Genomic DNA, 19892 nt, shown 5'->3' on the forward strand with positions numbered 1-19892 from the left:
TGCTCCATTTGAGCCTCTTCACAAATGTCCCATGAGGCTTCTTACTTTTAAAACAGTCTTCCTCGTTGCAATAACCTCGGCAAGGAGGGTAAGTGAGCTTCAAGCTCTGAGTTCTAAGCCCCCATTCCTGACCATTCATGCTGATCGAATGGTTCTCAGGACCAGGGCTGCTTTTCTGCCTAAGGTGGTGACTCCCTTCCATTTGGGTCAGTCCATTACCCTACCTTCCTTTTATCCTCCCCCTCACCCTTCTAAGGAGGAAGAGAGACTGCACCGTCTGGACCCTAAGCGGGCGGTTTCCTTTTACTTGGACAGATCCAAGGATTTTCGTTTGGAGGACCAGCTCTTCGTTGGGTTTGCTGGTTGCAAGAAGGGAAAGGCGGTCCTTAAAAGAACCCTATCAAGATGGATCGTTCTCTGCATTAAGATCTGCTACTCTTTGGCCGGTAAGGAGCCACCAGAGGGTATAAGGGCTCATTCTACAAGAGCTAAGTCTTCGACCTCAGCGTTGGCTAGAGGTGTACCTGTTGAGGATATTTGTAGAGCGGCAACTTGGTCTTCCCTCCACACTTTCGCGAAGCATTACTGCTTGGATTCCGAGGTGAGGAGGGACGGACACTTTGCTCGCTCTGTCCTTCAGGATTTTCTGGTTTAGAAGAGTGGACTCCCTCCTCCGGGAGTGGGGACTGCTGTGGGACTCTATTCACAAGGTGAGGAATCCACAAGGCAGATGTATCTATCAGAAGAACAAGTTACTTACCTTCGGTAACGCTTTTTCTGGTAGATACAATATCTGCCTGTGGATTCCTCACTGACCCACCCGCCTCTTCTATGCCAGAGTTATTGTACTGTAATGTATAATTATTTTGATGTCAAGGAAATGTTTCAATTGCTTTCCTGCATTTGCTTTGCACTGTGTGTTTTGCCTTGACTATTGTGTACTGTGTATACTTTGTATATATCTACTGTCATTGGTCCGTCCGTGTGCCTCGATGGCATGGAAAAAAGGGCGGAACTGATGTCATCACGCCGGCGTGGGCCTATTGTAGGCGTCGGTGACGTCAGCGGAGTCGCGAGCGATGTCGTGTCTCTATGACGTCCGAGTCCACGTCGGCGCGAGGCTACAAAAGAATTTCCGAATGTTGCTGGCACAAGGGGGATATTCACAAGGTGAGGAATCCACAGGCAGATATTGTATCTACCAGAAAAAGCGTTACCGAAGGTAAGTAACTTGTTCTTCAGACTCCAACACTCATTATTTAGTGTCAGAGGACGCTCAAGCTGCTTCCCCATGGACGCCAGAATGTAGTGCCTTTTTCCAAACGTGGATCCTTGGGTGCACGTCCTTTCCGCTGGAGCAAAGCAAAAGAGGTGTGTGTGTGGCCAAAACTCGGGCCAAGGGCTCAAGGGACGGTACACTGACAGAGGTTTCCAGCACATAACAGGTACAAAGCCCAAACAAACAGAAGCTCCCATTCTGTGGCAAACAAAGAACCAGCTCCTCCTTTTTTCTGCAACGCCTTTTGTTGAAGCAAATGCCTTGCTTGGGAGGTACCACTGATGTCGCGCTGATTATGTCTGTCCAGCTTCGTGACTTTCTTGTTGCAGGAATTGTAGAGCCAAGAAATCTGTCATTCATCTGTAGCGGTCACTGATGGGGAGTTAGTCTTGATCACAGTTCTGCAGGGAATCACTCTTCCTTTGACTCTGGAAGATCCAGCAGAACCTAGTGATGTAGGAAATGTAACACAATTGTTAGTTTCCTTCAAATCAAGCACAAAAAACAGTTCATGTGTTTTAACAAGGGGACTGCAAACAGGTGGCCTGCAATCTGCAAGGGAGTGGCAATACGTCATAGGAACCTAAATGGGTGTCCTCACACAGTGGTATTGTCTAATGGAGTAAATACATATTTCCCTCAATTATTAAGCCTAGGTGTTCCTAAATTCCTTATCTAAAACATCTCAAAATAGAGAAATTACATAATACAGATTATCAAGGACATGAAGAAAAGTCCCTTTAAAAATGTGCATCAGGTGCACTATGCAATACAAAGGCTAATGATCAAATGTGCAGACAAAGGACAAGCACTAGAAAGTCCTGGTATTTGCATAATTAGAACACATCTGATCCCACCAAAAATTAAAGCAGCAGGAACAAAAGAGAACTGAAAAATTTAAAATAGACATTGAAAATTCGTCATGTTCAAAAGGGTAAACTTAAGGTATCTCCTACTGAGATGGAAAACTTGTCTTACTATAATATTGGGTCAGTTAACCAGCCTATCACTACCCTGACAGTCAGTCTGAAAAAAACATTTTACATAACATGGGGGGTCCCTGATACATCACTGCTGTCTAGAAGTGTGCACATAAACAATACACCCATAATAAATGGCATAATGCGACATTGGTCAGGGGAGAAGCAACAAAAGAAAAATCTATAGGAAGAACAAGAGTTTGCTTGGGTGGCTCAGGCATATGACACAGCACCAAGAGTATAGGGGATACACAAAAGACCAAAGTTACACAAATTCTAACTCTACCTCTGGCAACTACACCATATACGGTAATCCTAACTAATGTTCCTGTTCTCTCTTCCGGGAGAGAAAATGAAACCTGGTTTCAAGGGACAAAGCCATATGCTATTTGGGAAACAAAACATGATTAAATAATGCAATATAGAAATTAGGCCATCTTGAATCACAGATCTATAATTCCATCCTTAGGTCCAATCAAGGATACATAATAATTTAGGGCTGCCTATTCCTTTAAGGGAATGTGCAGTGAGTGACCAACATCGATGACACACCTTGAATCTGTATATCTTTTTGTTTTCTTCAATATCATTATAGCCAAATTTAGGCATGCACTGGTAAAAGTGCTGCCCGTCTTTTTATGAAATTTAGTGTCAAAGCAAATCTACCCAATGGTTTCAGGATACACATCATCACATATATCCTTTTACAACACAGGTAAACTTGTAATATTTTCTCAAGCAGCAACATAAAACAAAAACAACATATGTCAAGCCATCAGATATACATGCAGCACATGTAAATAAGCGGTAACGCATGCATTTATGCAGCCCAAAACCCAATATTTGGGCCTGTACCCTCCTTTTGACAGTAGAACATAACATAGTTGGAGTCTACTGTCAAGTATAACTTTACTGTCTCTCTCCTAACATACAGGACCAATTAAAATATTTCACGATAGGGCCAAATACACAAACGAAAACATGAACATTTTTTTCCAAAGAAATTACACAAAAACACATCTCTGTTCAATTAACCAAACTCACGTGTCTTGTCTGCCTTAGAACAATCCATGAATAATCTGTTGGCAGAAGCAGAAAAATACACAGCACAAAAACATTGTAACACACACAAAAATAAAGTTACATTACTTAACTGTTACTCTCTTGTCAGTTCACCCCGCAACATCAAGCCATCATATTTTTACCGTTCTAAAAGACACTGATACTCCATATGAATGTGGCACCTATAATGTGCACTGAAAAAAATAATACCTAATGAGCAAATCTTTTTTTTACGTAGGCCTGCAGCCTGTAGCCTTCAACATTTTGGAAAAGGGCTGCATCTTATTTTCTATCTAAGACTTAATGCAACACTCCATGTTCTGTAAAATAAACGCAGCTAGCAAACATTATCTTTCTTAGAGTGGAGACACACATGTATCAGTTCTACAGAGCATGTAACACGATGTTTGGAATTTCCAAAGAACCCCCTGTTTATTTTCCCTTTTAAATTAAGTTCTTTCATTTTATTGATGTTCTCACGGAGAAACCAGAAACCTCACCTCTAGAGGCCCGTTCAGAGAGGTCATTTTGCATTCCTCAGAGGCAAAGTCCTAATTAAAGGGTCACAAATGTCAACATGACAGCCGTCTCCATTGTTTACAGGAAACTAAAAGATAACATCTCAGCAGCGCACTCGAGCCAGCCTCTGCAAATTCTCCCGGCCCCCGGCCTCTGCCACATTGAAGCTGACAAAGCCAGTAGGCTCTATCTAACCTGCAATAATTCACTCTATTTTGAAAAATAATTTCTCTTTTTTTAGGCGCCAAAATTATCTCTATTCCCAGATCATTAAACTACATTTACTGTCAATGTTTCTCAAAACCTAAAGACACACAGACCAGTTTTTTAGAGTAAATGCTTGTTGCAATCCTATGGTACACACTTCATCAGTCTTAAATAAACAACCTTTCCGTAGGCCTAGCTGAAGCTAGAACCTTCAACCCTGATATTAAAACAAGCCTGTGTACTGGCACATTAACCCACTGAATCATAAGAAGGCACAACCTGCAAATATATATATATTAAAACCTAAATGTATGCATTTACATAAGCCTGAGACACTTTAAAAAGTACTCTGAATGAAAGCAAAAGGCATTTTAAACAGTGCTTTTACTCAAAATCGACTTTCATATTTTGGGCATCAAAAAATGAATATCCTACAATTTTCTTGCATAATATGCATTACTAGAATGTTTATTACATAACCCATGAGTCAGGCATTTGAAAATAATAACTTATACTTTATAAAAATGAGCTTGCTTGCGCCTATGCCAAAGGGGAAATTATACACACAAATACTTGTCATTTTAGTGATGCAACATAACTTAAATCAAATTTTAATGCTAGGAGGTCATAGTATAAGTGTTAAGTGTTAAGCTTTATAAATATTAAAAAACGATTTTTGTAGCACTAATTTTTAACAATTACTTTTCATAATTAGTAATTTTTGTCTTCTAAAAAAAAACAATTATTCCTTTTTGTGATTGTTCTACATACCGTTGCATCACTTGCCTATCATTTAGATGCAGTAACTCACAAACCTAAGCGCATATGCCTAACTTAAAACGCGTCACATTCCTGCGTCACATTTATTTAAAAGGACGGTTATGCAAAATTCCACCCGTGTTTAACTGAAAAAGTGCTGGCTGAATGAACATTCCAATCAAATATACTGCAGCTGAAAGGTTTGCCTGTGAACATCTAATACAGTGCATCTAAAGAAAAATGCTGTAAATTTATTTATTTTTGCAAAAATAGGTAATTTCGTTTTTGTTTGGGGCCTTATTTATATCCATTGAATGTGACCCACACACACATTGAGCTCATTTCAGACATAGACAAAAAGTGTTGAAACATTCAGAACACACAATACAGTGCTTTCATAAATTGCGCGAACGCTATGTACATACCGAAGTTACACTAATGAGAAAAATCACATAAACATTTAAACATACATTAAACCCACAAATCAACACTCAGGACGAAAAAAGGACAGTTCAGACTGTACTTAAACCAAGTAGCTGTAAGTCATATTTACAAGAAACATTTCTCAATAGTGTTCCAAAAGACTGCAGAAAACAGCACCACAGACCACCAAATGTGCAGGAAACCAAAAATACACTCAATTCACTAGCTGTAGCTGACAGAACACCAAAAATCGTTCTACATCTCCATACATAAAATTGCACAGAGCAAAGGATCCTTGTTTTGTATCATGTCATATTTTAATTCTCTGGGGATACAAAACCACCAAGGAAGAAATATGTTTGTAAACCGGCTAATCCAAACGTATACAAAGTTGGCCAACACAAATCTTCAAATTTGCTAAGATCAGGCATCTTATAGCTCACTAATCTAGCTTCAAACTTCAAGGGGCTATCTCTATCGATACACTTGTAAATATACAAAACCCTCGGTTATTGAAAATTGCAATCTTCAAATAGTACTAAGGACTAAACAAACCAAGCAAAGAACCACAAAACAAAGGACTGGGAGCGACCCACTTATACTTCAACTAAATCAGATGTAGAAAAAATCCCTTCCTTACCTGCCTACACAAATTGCAATTCGCATATACAAACCTATACAAACCTTGTCCAAATTCTAACTGCCAAGTTCTAACTGCACTAACAGTCTCTTTCTTAAAAAAAAAAAACTTCCGCCACAAAAAAAAGGTTGCTCAGTCAGGAGTGAAATCTTTTGGAGAGTTTAAGTCAGAAAAATCAAAAATATACTGAGCCGCAAAGACAGAGAATCCCCCAGAACCTCCGTGCACAGAGTACCTCTTTTAGTAGATTTCTGTCTTGCCTTCCCCAGTAGATTTCTGTCCTCTGACAAGATTACTCCTCCAGATAGTCACTTCTTGATGAGGCCCACCGTTGGTCGCGCCATCTGATGTACCTAAAAATCCTCATACTCCTTCTCAGGGGTCTTACCAATAAGTAGTCCATCCAAAAGCAGCAAATAAATCAACAGAGAATCTGAAATATGAAAAGACATCTTTATTACAATTAATTATGAGGCTACGTCGCCCAGTCACACCTAAAGCAACTGAATGAGGTAGCCTGTCTGAATGGTCTCCGCACAGACCTTTTATACAATTTATTATGCCCTAGGCACACATTCTTTCTTTGAAGTAAATTATTGTTGGTCACTCCGAGGACGTGCACACAAAGCACTGTATGATGACAAACCCACTTTCAAGATAAGTCCAGGCCATAAACAATGTCCACATAATGCGTACATTCTCTAGCTGACAAGTCCGGATAAACCCAAAACATTAAGAACACAGCCCATGTCATAAATAGCTCGTGGAGGCAGGAACAGGAACAGATGGAAGTAAGATAGGCACGTTTGTGTGTAGTAAATCTTTACAATGTCCTGTGCTCTGATCTATAATCTTGATCAGCTAAAGGGCAGGAACTGGCTTGGCAAGGTTAGCCTCAAGCAACAGGGTCAGCTTTCATCAGGTCATGCAGAAGTCAGCACAAACCCATGCTAAGGCTATGTCCTTAAATACTTGTTCTCCCATGGTGATAGTCTACTGTAAGGGCAATGCACAAAATGGCTGCTATTCACAAGATGGAACCCAAGGGTTAAAACAGAACCTTCAAATACACAGTGAATCCATTGGTGTAACATGATGAAAACACTCATGCATACCGCATTCGTCATTTGCGGTTCACTGATACCAAATTCATAACAGAATCCTGATATTTTAAAACACAGGTTCAGAATTTTCAGAACCACAGTACAGGGGTATTTTTAGGGTTCAGGGGTAGGTTTGGGTTTTGAGGTACAGGGGTATTTATAGGGTTCGGGGCTAGGTTTGGGTTTCGGGGTACAGGGGTATTTTTAGGGTTTAGGGATAGGTTTGGGTTTTGGGGTACAGGCTATATTTATAGGGTTAAGATGGGTAATGTTTAAGGGTGTTGGGGTATTTTAAGGAGTAAGGGTGGGTTATGATTATGGGGTGCAGGGGTATTTAAAGAGAGCAGGGTGGACACCCGGAGCTGGAATGTACAGAACCTTGGAAGAAAAAACAATGGAATATTGGGCACAACGCTCACTTTTTTTTCCGTAATCCCGCACACGCCCACGCCCACAGAACACGCCGACACGCCGACAGCACACGATATGAGACATGGCGTGAAGGGCGGAACGTACCACACGCCCCCAGCGTTTGTCACGCCCCCAGCACATGCCCAAAGCACAACGCAGACACGCCCACAAGGTTCTACTTTGCTGGCATTGTTCTTTTACCTTTTAAATGTTCTGTATTGGGTGTTGTGATTGGTGCTGTGGTTCCTGAGATTACCCGCCTCAAAGGTTTGGGCTCTCTCTTTATTATATTAGTATGGATGGGAAGGAGTTTCCTTAGCAAGGACCTTTTAATCAAATTTAGAAAACATTTTAAAGTGTGCGTTCATCCAACATAATATTTTTGTGTACAGATCAGAAGGTTTGATTAATTCCAAGCCACCCTCATCTTACGAGGATGGTTTGTGCAGTGGTGAAGGGTTTTGTCACTTTGACAGAAGCACAAGGCTTAACCAAACCAGGCATCAGTGAGGTATGAAAATGTATGTTCATCAACAGTGAAATAAACGTGGACCCTTACACTTAGCGATTGTGGGCTTGTGTATTAATGAATGCATCGATGTATGGTGCTGTGCACCATCTGCAATGAGGCTAAGCCAATTTGTGTTGCACCGGATGTATAAACACAGCATAGTGCAAACATGTTGTTCTGCAGAGTTCGCAGAAATCCTTTCTCATAAAAATCTTCCTATCAATGCTCACTTACGACTTCAAATACTGAGATGGAGGCCTGCTACAGACAACAGTGGACAGCAGATCTTTGTCTCTACAGTTGCCTTTACAATTGCAAAATCTAGCTCTTTCCCAAAGGGACATTCAAGGTAAGGGCACTTTCAGCCAGATTCAACAAGCTTAATTGCGCTTGCAAAGGGCCAGATTCTGAGAATCTGGCCCTTTGCTAGCTCAATTTTTGCATTTGGGATTCATCATCCCAAACGCAAAATTCGCTAATAAAGAATTCGCACCTTTGCGAGGAATTGCATTTAAGGATTCTCTATTTGAGATTCCTTAAATGCAATTCATGAACCATTTCAAAATTGCGAAATCGCAATTTTGGGCCGCTATTTACCGCGAGGTCAAACCTTGTGGTAAATAGCGAAAACTTAGAAAAATGCATTTAAATTCATTTTTCTAAGTTGCATGTTACACACACACATGTCCTTTGGACATGTGTGTGCGCAACACCAATGTAGATTACATTTCAGGGGTGCTACAGGGTGTCCTTTGGACACCCCTGGCACCCTTAAAATCGCATCCTTATTTGCGATTAGCAAATTGCTAATCGCAAATAAGGAATAACTCCCCATTCATTCCTTTTAGGAATGAATGGGGAGTTATTCCTTATTTGCGATTAGCAATTTGCTAATCGCAAATAAGGAATGTGTAGGAATCGCAATTCATTTAGCGATTCCTACATGAATCCTGTTTTGCAAGTCCTTAATAGCGATTCCTTAATAATTGCTATTAAGGACTCGCAAAACGGGACTATGATGAATCTAGCTGTTAGATCCTTCTGGTGATCGCAGATGTCACTGGGGAATATGCCCGCAAGGACAACTCAAAGTTTGCCAGTGGATACTGCCTGATTCGGTAACCATTTAAGGCTTTGGGTCCACTGGAGTAGTCAGAAAGCATTGATACACATCCTTGCAAGTCACAAGGAAAGGGGCAGCATCTCTTTGCTGCCTCATTAGCCCTGCAATACGCAAGATTTCGTAATCTATACTTTTGCTGGTTAAATGACAATTCAGTTGCTACTTAAAATGCACTTTGGGTCTATGTGTTTATTTTTGCTCTTGTAAAGAACAGTCTTTGAGAGAGAAATCCATATTTGATGCAACTGGCCCTTAATTTTGGCTGGGTGGTGGACAGCAAGTCCTTTTGGAGCTTCAACGTGAGGTTCAATTACCGTTGCTATCACCTTTTGGAGGCTGAAGTGGGCAAACGTTCAGCAGAATTCTTAGGTGTGAATCATTTTAGATGTGTTTTGAAAGTTTGGGGATACATCTGGCAAACTCCAACAGGCTAATTCAACATATTTGTCAACAGAATGCCTCATTTCTTTATTCTGCCTTGAGTAATGAGTTAGGTCGCTGTAGTCAGAGCAGAGATTCTTCTTGTTTTATTCATGTTACATTTTCCTTTTGGTGACTCTAGATATTGCTCTTATCGTACTATTTCAGGATTGCACATCTGCAGCCCTTAGCCCCTTCGGAATGAAGGCATATTCATCCCTTTTCTATGGAAACATACAGATCCTCAGTGTTATTTCCTTTGTACTAATTATTGGTTTGAATGATGGTACGAAGACCCACTCTTTTGAACCATCTAGAAATGCAGTAGGTAATTCAGCATGCTTAAAAGAGGAAACCTAAGACAGTAACTTCACCACTCAGTGAGTGGAGGAGCCTATGAAAATGGTCTATAAATGTTTTTCGAACTGATTGAAATATTGGAATGTTTTGTTTCCTGTAATGTAAAAAAACATGGATATATATTATAAAGGATATGAAGATCCTCTGTTACAAGAAAGTAATGGAGTCTTTCAAACCAGTCCTAAAATGTATGTTAGAGTACAGCATATGTCAGAAAGGTTGGGAAGGTCCATGAGTATTGTGCAATGTTTATGTGATTAATGTGTCAGCCATGTCACACACCTGGGGATGGGGTGTGTATGTGTGTGAGGGGTGGTAGGGGATGGTGTGGTGGGGAGGAGGGTGGGGTATGTGATTTTGTGGGTGTGTGGGTGCTTCTTCTTTGTGCACAGTCTTTAATCATCAGCCTTTGTCCCTTGCAGATTCATTAACTGAGGACGAGCCTCTGGACGAAGCAAATGACATGGCGAATGCCGAGCAAAAGGAAGCAGAGGCCCGTGACAGTAGCAGCCCTGTGGAGGAAAAAGGAAATAGTTTCTCACCCTTAAAAACAGGTGCCTTTTTAATGGAACTGCATCTTTTTCTTCTAAGGGGTTCATTTGCCTCTGAGGATAACCCTACTTATGAAGTCTTTCTTACTTGGGAACTCTCTAGGTTCAGTCATTAGTGCCAAGGATTTACATTCAAGTTCTCGGAGCAATGGGATGTTTTCTCGGTGTTTGGTAGATATTGTTACAATATTTCGAAAGATCTTCTTAAACTTTGTATCACTCATAGATTCACATGCTTTTGGATTATTTCTTTCCTGTATTCAAGTTGGGAATCCTTGGTATTTTTAACATAGTTGGATGGCTCAAATTCTGGCTTCTCCAAATAGCTTGTGTGCTAGTGGTAGTTATCCAGCTGTCCTTCCTGAAGACCAATGTACTACATTAGAAACATTTGCATGTTTAAATTAATATGTGTATTGAAAAGTGTGTATTCAAGACAAAATGTGTGTATTTTCAGAACTCATAGGCTGTTTTTGAGAAAAATTGTAAAATGTTCAAAATATATTTAAAGTTGATATTTGAGTGAGAAAGCATGCAACAATGGGGCTACTTAATTCTAATCTTGTTAACCTGGTTTGTAGGGCATTGCAGCTATGTAGGGCATTGCAGATATGGCTGTTATGTATTACCCATGTATAGGTATTCCACACTGACAAAACATGTTTTACATTGGTGCTGGCAACCATTCCTGATGCACTGAGTGATCACTGCTGGTAGTCTTGCATCGTTTGGCCACTAATGGAATCATGTCTGCTGTGATCACTATTATAACTGATAATATTGGTAGCTCTAGATGATTTTCATTGACTACAATTAGCTCGTGTCACAAAAAAGGCTGGGTTTCCCTGCAGTACATTGATGACCATCTTCAGAATTCATATTCATGTTAAGTGTTAGGGAACGCTCAGAATTAATTCCCCCCTCTGAAACAATATTTCCATACTTTGATAGGCGAGTTAGTCAGAAAGTCTTTGTCGAGCATTTTCTCCTTAGGTGGCCTTCCTTCGGGGATCTCAGGGCCCACGCTATGGTCTAGAAGACACGGATACCATGCGACTTGACCCATTCCTCATCACTAACTTGTCAAACAAAATTCTAATGGATGTTGCACTTTACCTACATAGACTCCTTCCTTCATTCAACATTATTACAGTGGGCTCCTTCCTTCATTAAGGACCCCCTTCATGTAATATTTGCTTCTCAATTTAACCTAAAACATCCATGCATGAAAGGCAAACATATGTATTCCTTCTTTAAAGAGGATATCAAAATCCTTAACTCAAAGTACCCTGCATTCTCATTCTCTGACTTTCTTTACAGGTCACTGTTACAAATGCCAGAAGAAGGGAACACGTTATTCCTCTCGATATGGGGAAAAGAGGAAATGTTCTAAAGAGAGATAGTCTTCATTCTTGGAGACACCTCCAGATTTTGCAACCCATCTCAGAAGAGAGATATTTTCCCCCATGTGATGCCTCTGCTGACCCAGTTGAAGCATTCCAACATGCTATGTTGGAGATCTTTGCAGGGCCTACATCTGACACACCTTGGCTTGATCACAAGGAGGCAAAACCACCAAGGCCCTTGTTGAGCTCAGGGTCAGTTACTTAATTTCTAACTTTGGCACTTTGACATCTACTATGATGGTGCGGACATAATTAACATTGTTTCCTGTCCCTGTGGCTCCCTCAGAGCCAACAGAGGCACTTTATCTGAAGCTGGCAACTGAGACTTTGTGGAAATTACAGCCAACCTTAGATGCCATCCATTTCATAGACAGCATCATCCTCATCTCTATTTAAAATAGTATTTTGGCTAAACAGGAACTGACTTCATAAATAGAGTCTCCACCACATATTGGATTGGGACATTTTAATAAATGCCAGTATAGAGACCACCTTTTTGGATCGGGCACTTTATACAGTCTTACTCTGCTCCTGACCAGTAATGTATGGTGTCCCTGATACCAGAAAAAAGCTGCCAAAGATTGACATAAGAACAACAATGCAATATCTTAGAGGCCTGCTGCTTCGTCCTGCACACCATACAATCTGCTGCCTGTAGACACACCCAAGGGTCTCCATTGGTGTCGGAGGTGCAGGAGTGACCCCAGAAGTCCCCATTCTTAGCATGGCTTGGTATGCAGCAATGCTCTGAGCGGTATCACGTAAGAGACTACTTCCAAAACTATATGAACTCGGGTAAGCTCTGCTCTTTTGCTTCGTTATGGGCACAAACGTGACAAGGCATCTCCTTGCATTTTGAAACTGGTGTGCCTTTCTCTGGCTGTTGTCAAAGAATCCAAATCCCTAGATGCTCTGAGTAAAAAGTGTTTTGCATAGGCGAGTTTAATCGGATGACCTTTGAATGGTTTATGTTTTCTGACACGAAACTCCCAGAAAATGTGGAGGATGGCATTGCTGATTATCCACAGTTTTAAAAATCAGACCCAGGTCATACAAGCAATCTGAAGCACATGTAGATTGCCAAACCCCTACCAGGGATTTAAAGAGTAAATGTGGGATATAGTCTCAGTGCTCCAGGTTCATCAAATGCGAAGGTCCTTCTCTGACTTACTGCAAGATATTATGGGTGCCTCAAAACAAATGATGCAAAGTGGGTTGGATACTGTAGATGCAGTTTTGCATTCAGTGGTTTCAGGCATGGTGCTACTTTGTGCCGCGCCTGGTTGCTTCATACAGTGTTTTGGGGGAATTTATTGGTAATGCCGTTTGACAGGCAGTGGCTATTTGGAGACAAGGCTGATTTGTCTTTAAAGATATGAAAGCAGAGCAAAGCTATTAATTGCACTTTTGGTCTTGCTACTCTTTCAAAGTTGTTTCACTACCAAGGTAGGAAGTTTAGAGGCTACATCCATTAATTTTCCCTCTTCCTGTACCAATAGCAACAGTCTTTCTTTATTCTGTACAGAGGTGGGGATTAAATAGAGATAGGATTGCGTATGCTTCTTCCTAATTTTCTTCCACTTTAGTTACTAAACCCGTTTGGGTTCTCTGCCCAGCCAGATCACAAGACATTAGTGTGGGGCAGGGAGAGGGGGCGGGGGCAGGTGCCAGGTTTCCTTCTGAAATTGCAGAGGTAGACTTTAACTGATCTCTGCAGGTTATTCTCTGCCACTTTTTCAGAGACTGCCTCCTTTACCCTCTCCAGTCATCCTCTCCTTACACACAGAAAAACGACCTCAGGAACCAAATCTCTACTCTTTTTGGCTAAGGAAGTAATAGAGATAGTCCTTCTATCAGAGAAAGCGAAAAAGCTGCTATCACTAATACTTTCTAATCCTGGAAATGGGAGAAGTAGTTCATTTTAGCTTGGATATTAGATTTGTAAACACATTTCTGAGGAACGACAAATTCATAAACTTTTTCTTATAGTATATCCCTCTTGCCCTTCAATTTCGAGTTTAATCTGCAAAATACACACTTCCATATTCCAGTATCTCCTTATTACAGACAGTAATTGGGTGTCCCCATAGAGAAGTACATTTCAAGTTCTCTGTTCTGCCATCCTGCTGGTCTTCTGTGCTGTGGGTGTTAACAAAGTTAATGGTGATAGCAGTAGTCCCAAACCTACTTTAACCCTTTCGCTGCTAAGCCTTGTTTTGGCTATTTGGGGTAGTTCGCGCTTAGGTCCTTGTAACTTTTTGTCCACCTAAGCTATCTACGCCAAATTTTCATCATTTTCTTCCAACACCATGAGGATTTTAAAGGTACCCAGGGTTTCTGGATTTCCCTGGAGGTGACACAGAAATTAGCCAAAATACAGCTACATTTATTTGGGAGTTGAGGGAAATGGAGGAAAAGTGCTACAGAAGAAAGTGTCTGTTTTTCCCCTGCAAATGCTATCAACAAAGGGTTTGTGGTGTTGAAATCATCAACTTCTCAGCTTTCAGGGACAAGCTGAAAGCCAAAATCTTTTATACAGTTTTGCCATTTTAGTGGGACATAGCCTATGCTACTTTTTGTGCTTTCAACCTCCTTCCAGTTATTTTGTAGAAATGGGTATGAAAGGAATAATGAATCATGGAAAGCTATACATTTCTGAAAAGTAGACAACATTCTGAATTCAACAAGGGATTATTTGTGTAGATCCTTCAAAGTTTTTTTTTATAGAAACAGTTGAAAATAAGAAAAATTGAAAATTTGTTGAAAAAAACATCCATCTGTGCCAACGTTTTCACCTGTTACATCTTCTGAGTATGACAGATTCTTTGAAGCATTATACCTCTACATCCGCTGGACCAGTCTGCTTGTGGAGATATATAGGACTTGTAGGTTCACCAAGAACCCAAGGAGCCCAGAGCCAATGACTGAGCAGCGTCTTGCAATGGTTTTTTCATTGTGTACCGGGTATATAGCAATTTGTTTGGTAGAATATAAAGAGTGAAAAATAGGTATCAAAGACACCTATGTATTTCCGAAATGCGAACAAAATATAGAGTTTAGAAACAGTAGCTATTTGCACATCTCTGAAATTGTGTGTACCCATTCCAGAATGTGAATATTAGGACATTTTTCAGTGACTTCTTTTTTACACATTGTCTTACATTTGGAAGGCAAAAATGCATAGAAATTCAATAGGTAATAACAGCTGCTCTACAATTCTGTGTTCCCCTAAGTCTCCCAATAAAAATGGTACCTCACTTGTGTGGTAGGCCTAGTGCACGCGACACGAAACGGCCCAAAACACAATGTGAACAAACCACATTTTTACAGTGAAAATTGATTCTTTTTTTGCTAAGTGCCTAGCTGTGGATTTTGAACCCTAGCTCAGCCGGCACCTAGGGAAAAATAGCAAACCTATACATTTTTGAAAACTAAACGGCACTCACCAGGTTCTGTTACCCAGAATCCCTTGCAAACCTCAAACTTTGTCAAAGTAAACACTTTTTCTTCATATTTCTGTGATGGAAAGTTCTGGAATCTGCTTGGATCCACAAATTCCCCCACCCAGCATTTCCCAAAGTCTTACGATAAAAATGGTACCTCACTCGTGTGCGTGGGCCAAGTGACTGCGGCAGGGAAGGGCCCAAAGCATATTGTGGAGACATCAAAATTACCTATCACAAAATAACCTGGTTTTGCAAGAGGGGTCACTTGGATTTTTGGACCCGGGCTCGACGGCCATCTAGGGAAACCTACCAAACCCACACATTTCTGAAAACTAGACACCTGGGGGAGTCCAGGGAGGTATGGCTCGTGTGGACCTCCAATGTTTTCCTACCCAGATTCCTCTGCGATCCTCAAATTTAGCTGAAATAATCACTTTTTCTCAAATTTATTGATCAAAAAATTCATCCCCCCCCCCCCGAGGAGAAACTCACCTTCTCCTCCTCGGTGCACAGTAAGCAAATGGCTTCCAGCGCGTCTAGTTTCATCTAATGATGTCTGTGCACGATGCGCGCTAAAGTCATTAGATGATGTGGAAGAAGAGGCAGCATGAAGGGTGGCTCTTGGGGGAGCGCCAGCGCTTCCCCCGTGGGTGGGTGCTAGGAGGGCCGGGAGCCGTCCCGAGCATACACACACCGTGTCTCAGGATGGCTCCTGGCCATCCTGAGCATGGAAGGTGTTAACAAGGCTTCCATATCTACCTTTATAAGGATATCTGATAGAGACATTTAACTGCAGATTTCTTGCTGTTGAATTTTCAGGCATCAGACTGGTTCCAGAAGATTTGTTTTATAGCAGTACCCCTTTGCGCCTCTAGTTGATGTCGGTCCATGTCGTTTATATAGGCATCACCCTGGTGCGCTGACATCCGTTCTTTTCTTTCCGTACCAGCCAGCACAGAAACGTCCAAGAGAGATAATCCCTGTCACTTTGTGACAGACTTTTTTGACTTTGTATTCACTCTTTTTGGTGTGCTAGGTATGTCAAGCCTCAGGGTTCAAGCCGCACGGTGCCTGTCACTGCATAATGTCGGACACAGACCCCAATTTGGAGTGTCTGGAGTGTGAACACAACACAAAGTCATGCTCTGTTTGCCGGGCCATTGTGCCGAAGGCTTTGAGAGAGCGGTCCCTAAAGCTGATTGTGGCCCAGCGTCCGGCACCACAGAGGTCGCCTTGTTGATCTCGCTCCCGGTCTTGGTCAAGGGGAAGGTCCGAGTACCGCTCTGGGGTTCAAAGTCTTCTTCCTCAAAGTCCTTGCAGTCAGGTAGGAAGCACCATAAAAAGCCCAAGAAGTCAAAGCGTGCCTTGACCTCACCCCGTCCGTCATGTGACGAGACGGAGGAGCCTCGGCCTTCACGGCTCAGCTCTTTGGACCGGGTGCCTGGGTCGGATCCACATTTCCCTCCATTTCCGGGTCGGGAGTGACCCCCACCCAACTAAAAGAATTTTATGGCATCATGTAAACCATATTTGGATGGCCTGGTCCTGCTGGCATGCCTTTGGGCTCCGCAGGTTCAGCTGAAGGAGACCCCGTGGGTTCCGTGCCTTCAGCTCCGGCCATGGCGCCATGGCTTCCTCTAGGAACCGTTCCTAGATACGGACATTGGTCGTACCTCTGCATCTTTTCCCAGTGATATGTCTGATGTCGAAGCCCGCGGCGACACCAGCGCACACCGGTGGCGCCTCCCCCATCATCATTCCGTATGACACAGAGCTGGTTGGGCATCCACTGACACCGAGACGGACTGCTGCTCAATCTGCCCTATTCTGAAGGGTTAGGTATGGAGTATGAAGACTAGGAGGGCAGCAGGATCCCTTTGAAATCCCGTAACCCAATAGATACCTGGACTGGTATTAGGAACTAGGTAATGCCAGCAGCCTGGACATCTCCTCAGATTCTGGCACGCTGTCTCCCCCATAACCTGGCTACCGAGGAGGGAGCTTCATTCATAATGTTGGTGCGTAGGGCTGCAGAAGTCTTGGACCTGCAGCTTCCTATTGTGGCAATCTGATAAGAATCCTCTAGTTGCAAATTTCTAACCTTTGAATTGTAGGCTGGATCTTTAAACTTTTGCTCTAACAATACCCCTTGCGTGTGCCCCTCGGGTGGCTCCATTTGGCTCCGCGTGACATTGTTGCCGTCGGTAGCATCGGTTATGCTGTCGCAGTCACCTATATAGGTGCCACTCAGGCCCTTTCTCCTCCTCAGAAGCTTTGCTACCTTTCAATGAGGCATTATCACATGTTCTACTGGGCACCTGTAAATAGAACCATTGCCCGCCGCATGTACCCTGCACCAAGTGACCCAGCTTTCCTCTCTACCCATCCCACCTCACAGAGCCTCCACTTCCCACTGTGTGTTCCCTTAGGCACCCCTGGACAGGAAATCCAAACAGTTGGACAGTTTTGGTAAGAAAATCTTTTCGTCCACCAGCCTAGCATTGCAGTCAGTAAACACCACATGCCACTAGCCCCTTGGGCTGTTACTTCCATTCTCTATGGGATGTGGTACTACAACAAACAGGGCAGAGTGGGGTTGTGGACCCTTTGTCAAGAGACCCTGCATCTCTGGACTTGGCTGGAACATCAGGGCATTTCCCTGGTGGTTAAACAGTGTTATGTTTCCTAACCTAGGCCTAAGTAGCAACGCAATCTCTTACCTACATTTGTCCTACCTTGCTCTGTATAACAGTTCTAGCCATGACCTTTTACCCAGGTCTGTGCTGGATAAATGTCGATAGGGTTCCTTGAAACTAGCCTCATTTATTAAGCATGAGGATTCTTAGCATCATAGCTTAATCCCCTCCACATGACATACATAACAGGATTAACATACTCTGTACAAAAGTCATTGCTATCTTCATCTTCGGGCAACAGGGTTACTTTGCATAGTTATAACTATTGATTTGGGTTAACTTACATAATCGCAGTCATAAATTTATCGATCTAGGTAGAACCTCCAGGGCTACCCTTTTGGTATAAAAGAACCGCAACTTCACTAGGTAGACAGAGTAGATGCTTCTACGCTGACACGGAGGTCTCTGCACGCTGAAGCTTCAACACACAATGGTCAGACATCCCTGCGGGTGTCCAACTCGTGACCAAGACGGGGTCCTTTATTCTCTCCCATCAGGTAATGGGGTTGGCTCTTTCCTAGCAGATACTTGGCTTTGCATCCACATACATGCTTGGTACAATTAGGTAGGGTCTGCATCGTAGGAGTATGCAAAGATTACTGTTTTTATATATGCCTGCATATATTCATTGCTTTTGCACCATGGTAGAAATGTAACTACAGTTAACTCTTTTGGTGCTTGTAATCTCTTACATTAGCTTCTGTCTATTGATTGCCACAGCAAACATGCATTATACTAGAATTACACTGGTTCAATAAATACTTAATGAATCGTCCCCACTGTGTATATCTCTCTGAGACTAAGTGAGCACGATTAACTGAGCGAAAAGTACTGTATTGTTTCCACAATCCCTGGTGGATCAAGGGTTGTCATGTTCAGTGGTGCCAGAATCTATCTGCTCCTTGGTAAAGTTAGTGGGCTTGTGGTGGCACTGTGAGCTAACTGGTCTATAGGCTGACATATCCTGGGGGATGTCCGGAATCAGTCTAGACACCAATCCCTTAGTTTATGTTGTCCAATAAATGTGCAGATCCTATATAATTTTAGGAACTACGCAACAACATCTGGACGGTTCTCGGAACGCCAAAGCGTTCAGTCGTCACTCAGTCGTCAGTGCCTTGCGGATCACAAGTGGCATCTCGGAGGTGATGCAAGGTCTCTTTCAACAATGGGGAGAGCCTTGATTCGATCTATTTGCTGCCGAAGAAAATACGTAATGTCAGCACTTTTGCACGTTGGAGTTTCCTAGGCAGCTCTCACTTGGCAACGCTTTTAATCGCATGTGGAGCAGAGGCCTCCTATACACCTTTTCGCCCACACCACTCCTTCCCAGAGTGCTCAAGAAGATCAGGAGCAACCGGGCCCAAGTCATCCTTGTTGCTTCTGATAGGGAACGGAGAGTCTGGTATTCCAAGCTTCTGCAGATGAGCATCGATCCTCCGGTCAGGCTGCCTCTTCGGGATGATCTTTTGTCGCAGCAGCAGGGGAGGGTCCTCCACCCGTACCTGTCCAATCTCTGCCTCCTTGTGTGGAGATGGAGCATCAACAGTTGACAGCTTTTGACCATCCTGCCGAGGTCTGTGAGGTTATTCTGGCAGCCAGGCGTCTTCCCCATGAAGTTGGCATACGCCTGCTGATAGCAAAAACGTTGTAAATACTGTACAGAACGGTCTATTGACCCTTTGTCTGCTTCCATGACAGTTGTCCTTCTCTATTCTCTCATTAGCCCAGCAGGGCTCTGCTCTGGGCACTCTGAAGGGCTACCATTGGGCCCTGTCTGCTTTTCTTCAGATAAGGCATCTCTTTTCAAATCACCTCTTGTTAAGAGATGCTTGAAGGGGCTTACCCATATGTTCCCCCTTTGCCTTTTATTTTGCCCCAATGGCACCTTAATTTGGTCCTTATGTTTTTGATGTGTGTACCATTTGAACCTCTGCACAATTGTCCCCTCCGGCTGCTTACTATTAAAACAACCTTTTTAGTGGCAATTACTTCG

At 42.5% G+C, this 19892-nt stretch overlaps 1 protein-coding gene across 1 annotated transcript in view; it reads left to right on the forward strand.

Moving 5' to 3' along the window:
* NME9 (NME/NM23 family member 9) overlaps positions 1-19892 on the forward strand; it is a 703404-nt gene that overhangs the window by 572208 nt on the left and 111304 nt on the right. The window contains exon 20 of the mRNA XM_086955486.1: positions 10220-10351. Coding sequence (XP_086811612.1) covers positions 10220-10351 — 132 coding nt within the window. The remainder of the gene's footprint in view (positions 1-10219; positions 10352-19892) is intronic.

The sequence above is a fragment of the Lissotriton vulgaris genome, chromosome 2_1 (genome assembly GCF_964263255.1).
Source record: "Lissotriton vulgaris chromosome 2_1, aLisVul1.2, whole genome shotgun sequence".
Taxonomy (NCBI): Eukaryota; Metazoa; Chordata; class Amphibia; order Caudata; family Salamandridae; genus Lissotriton; species Lissotriton vulgaris.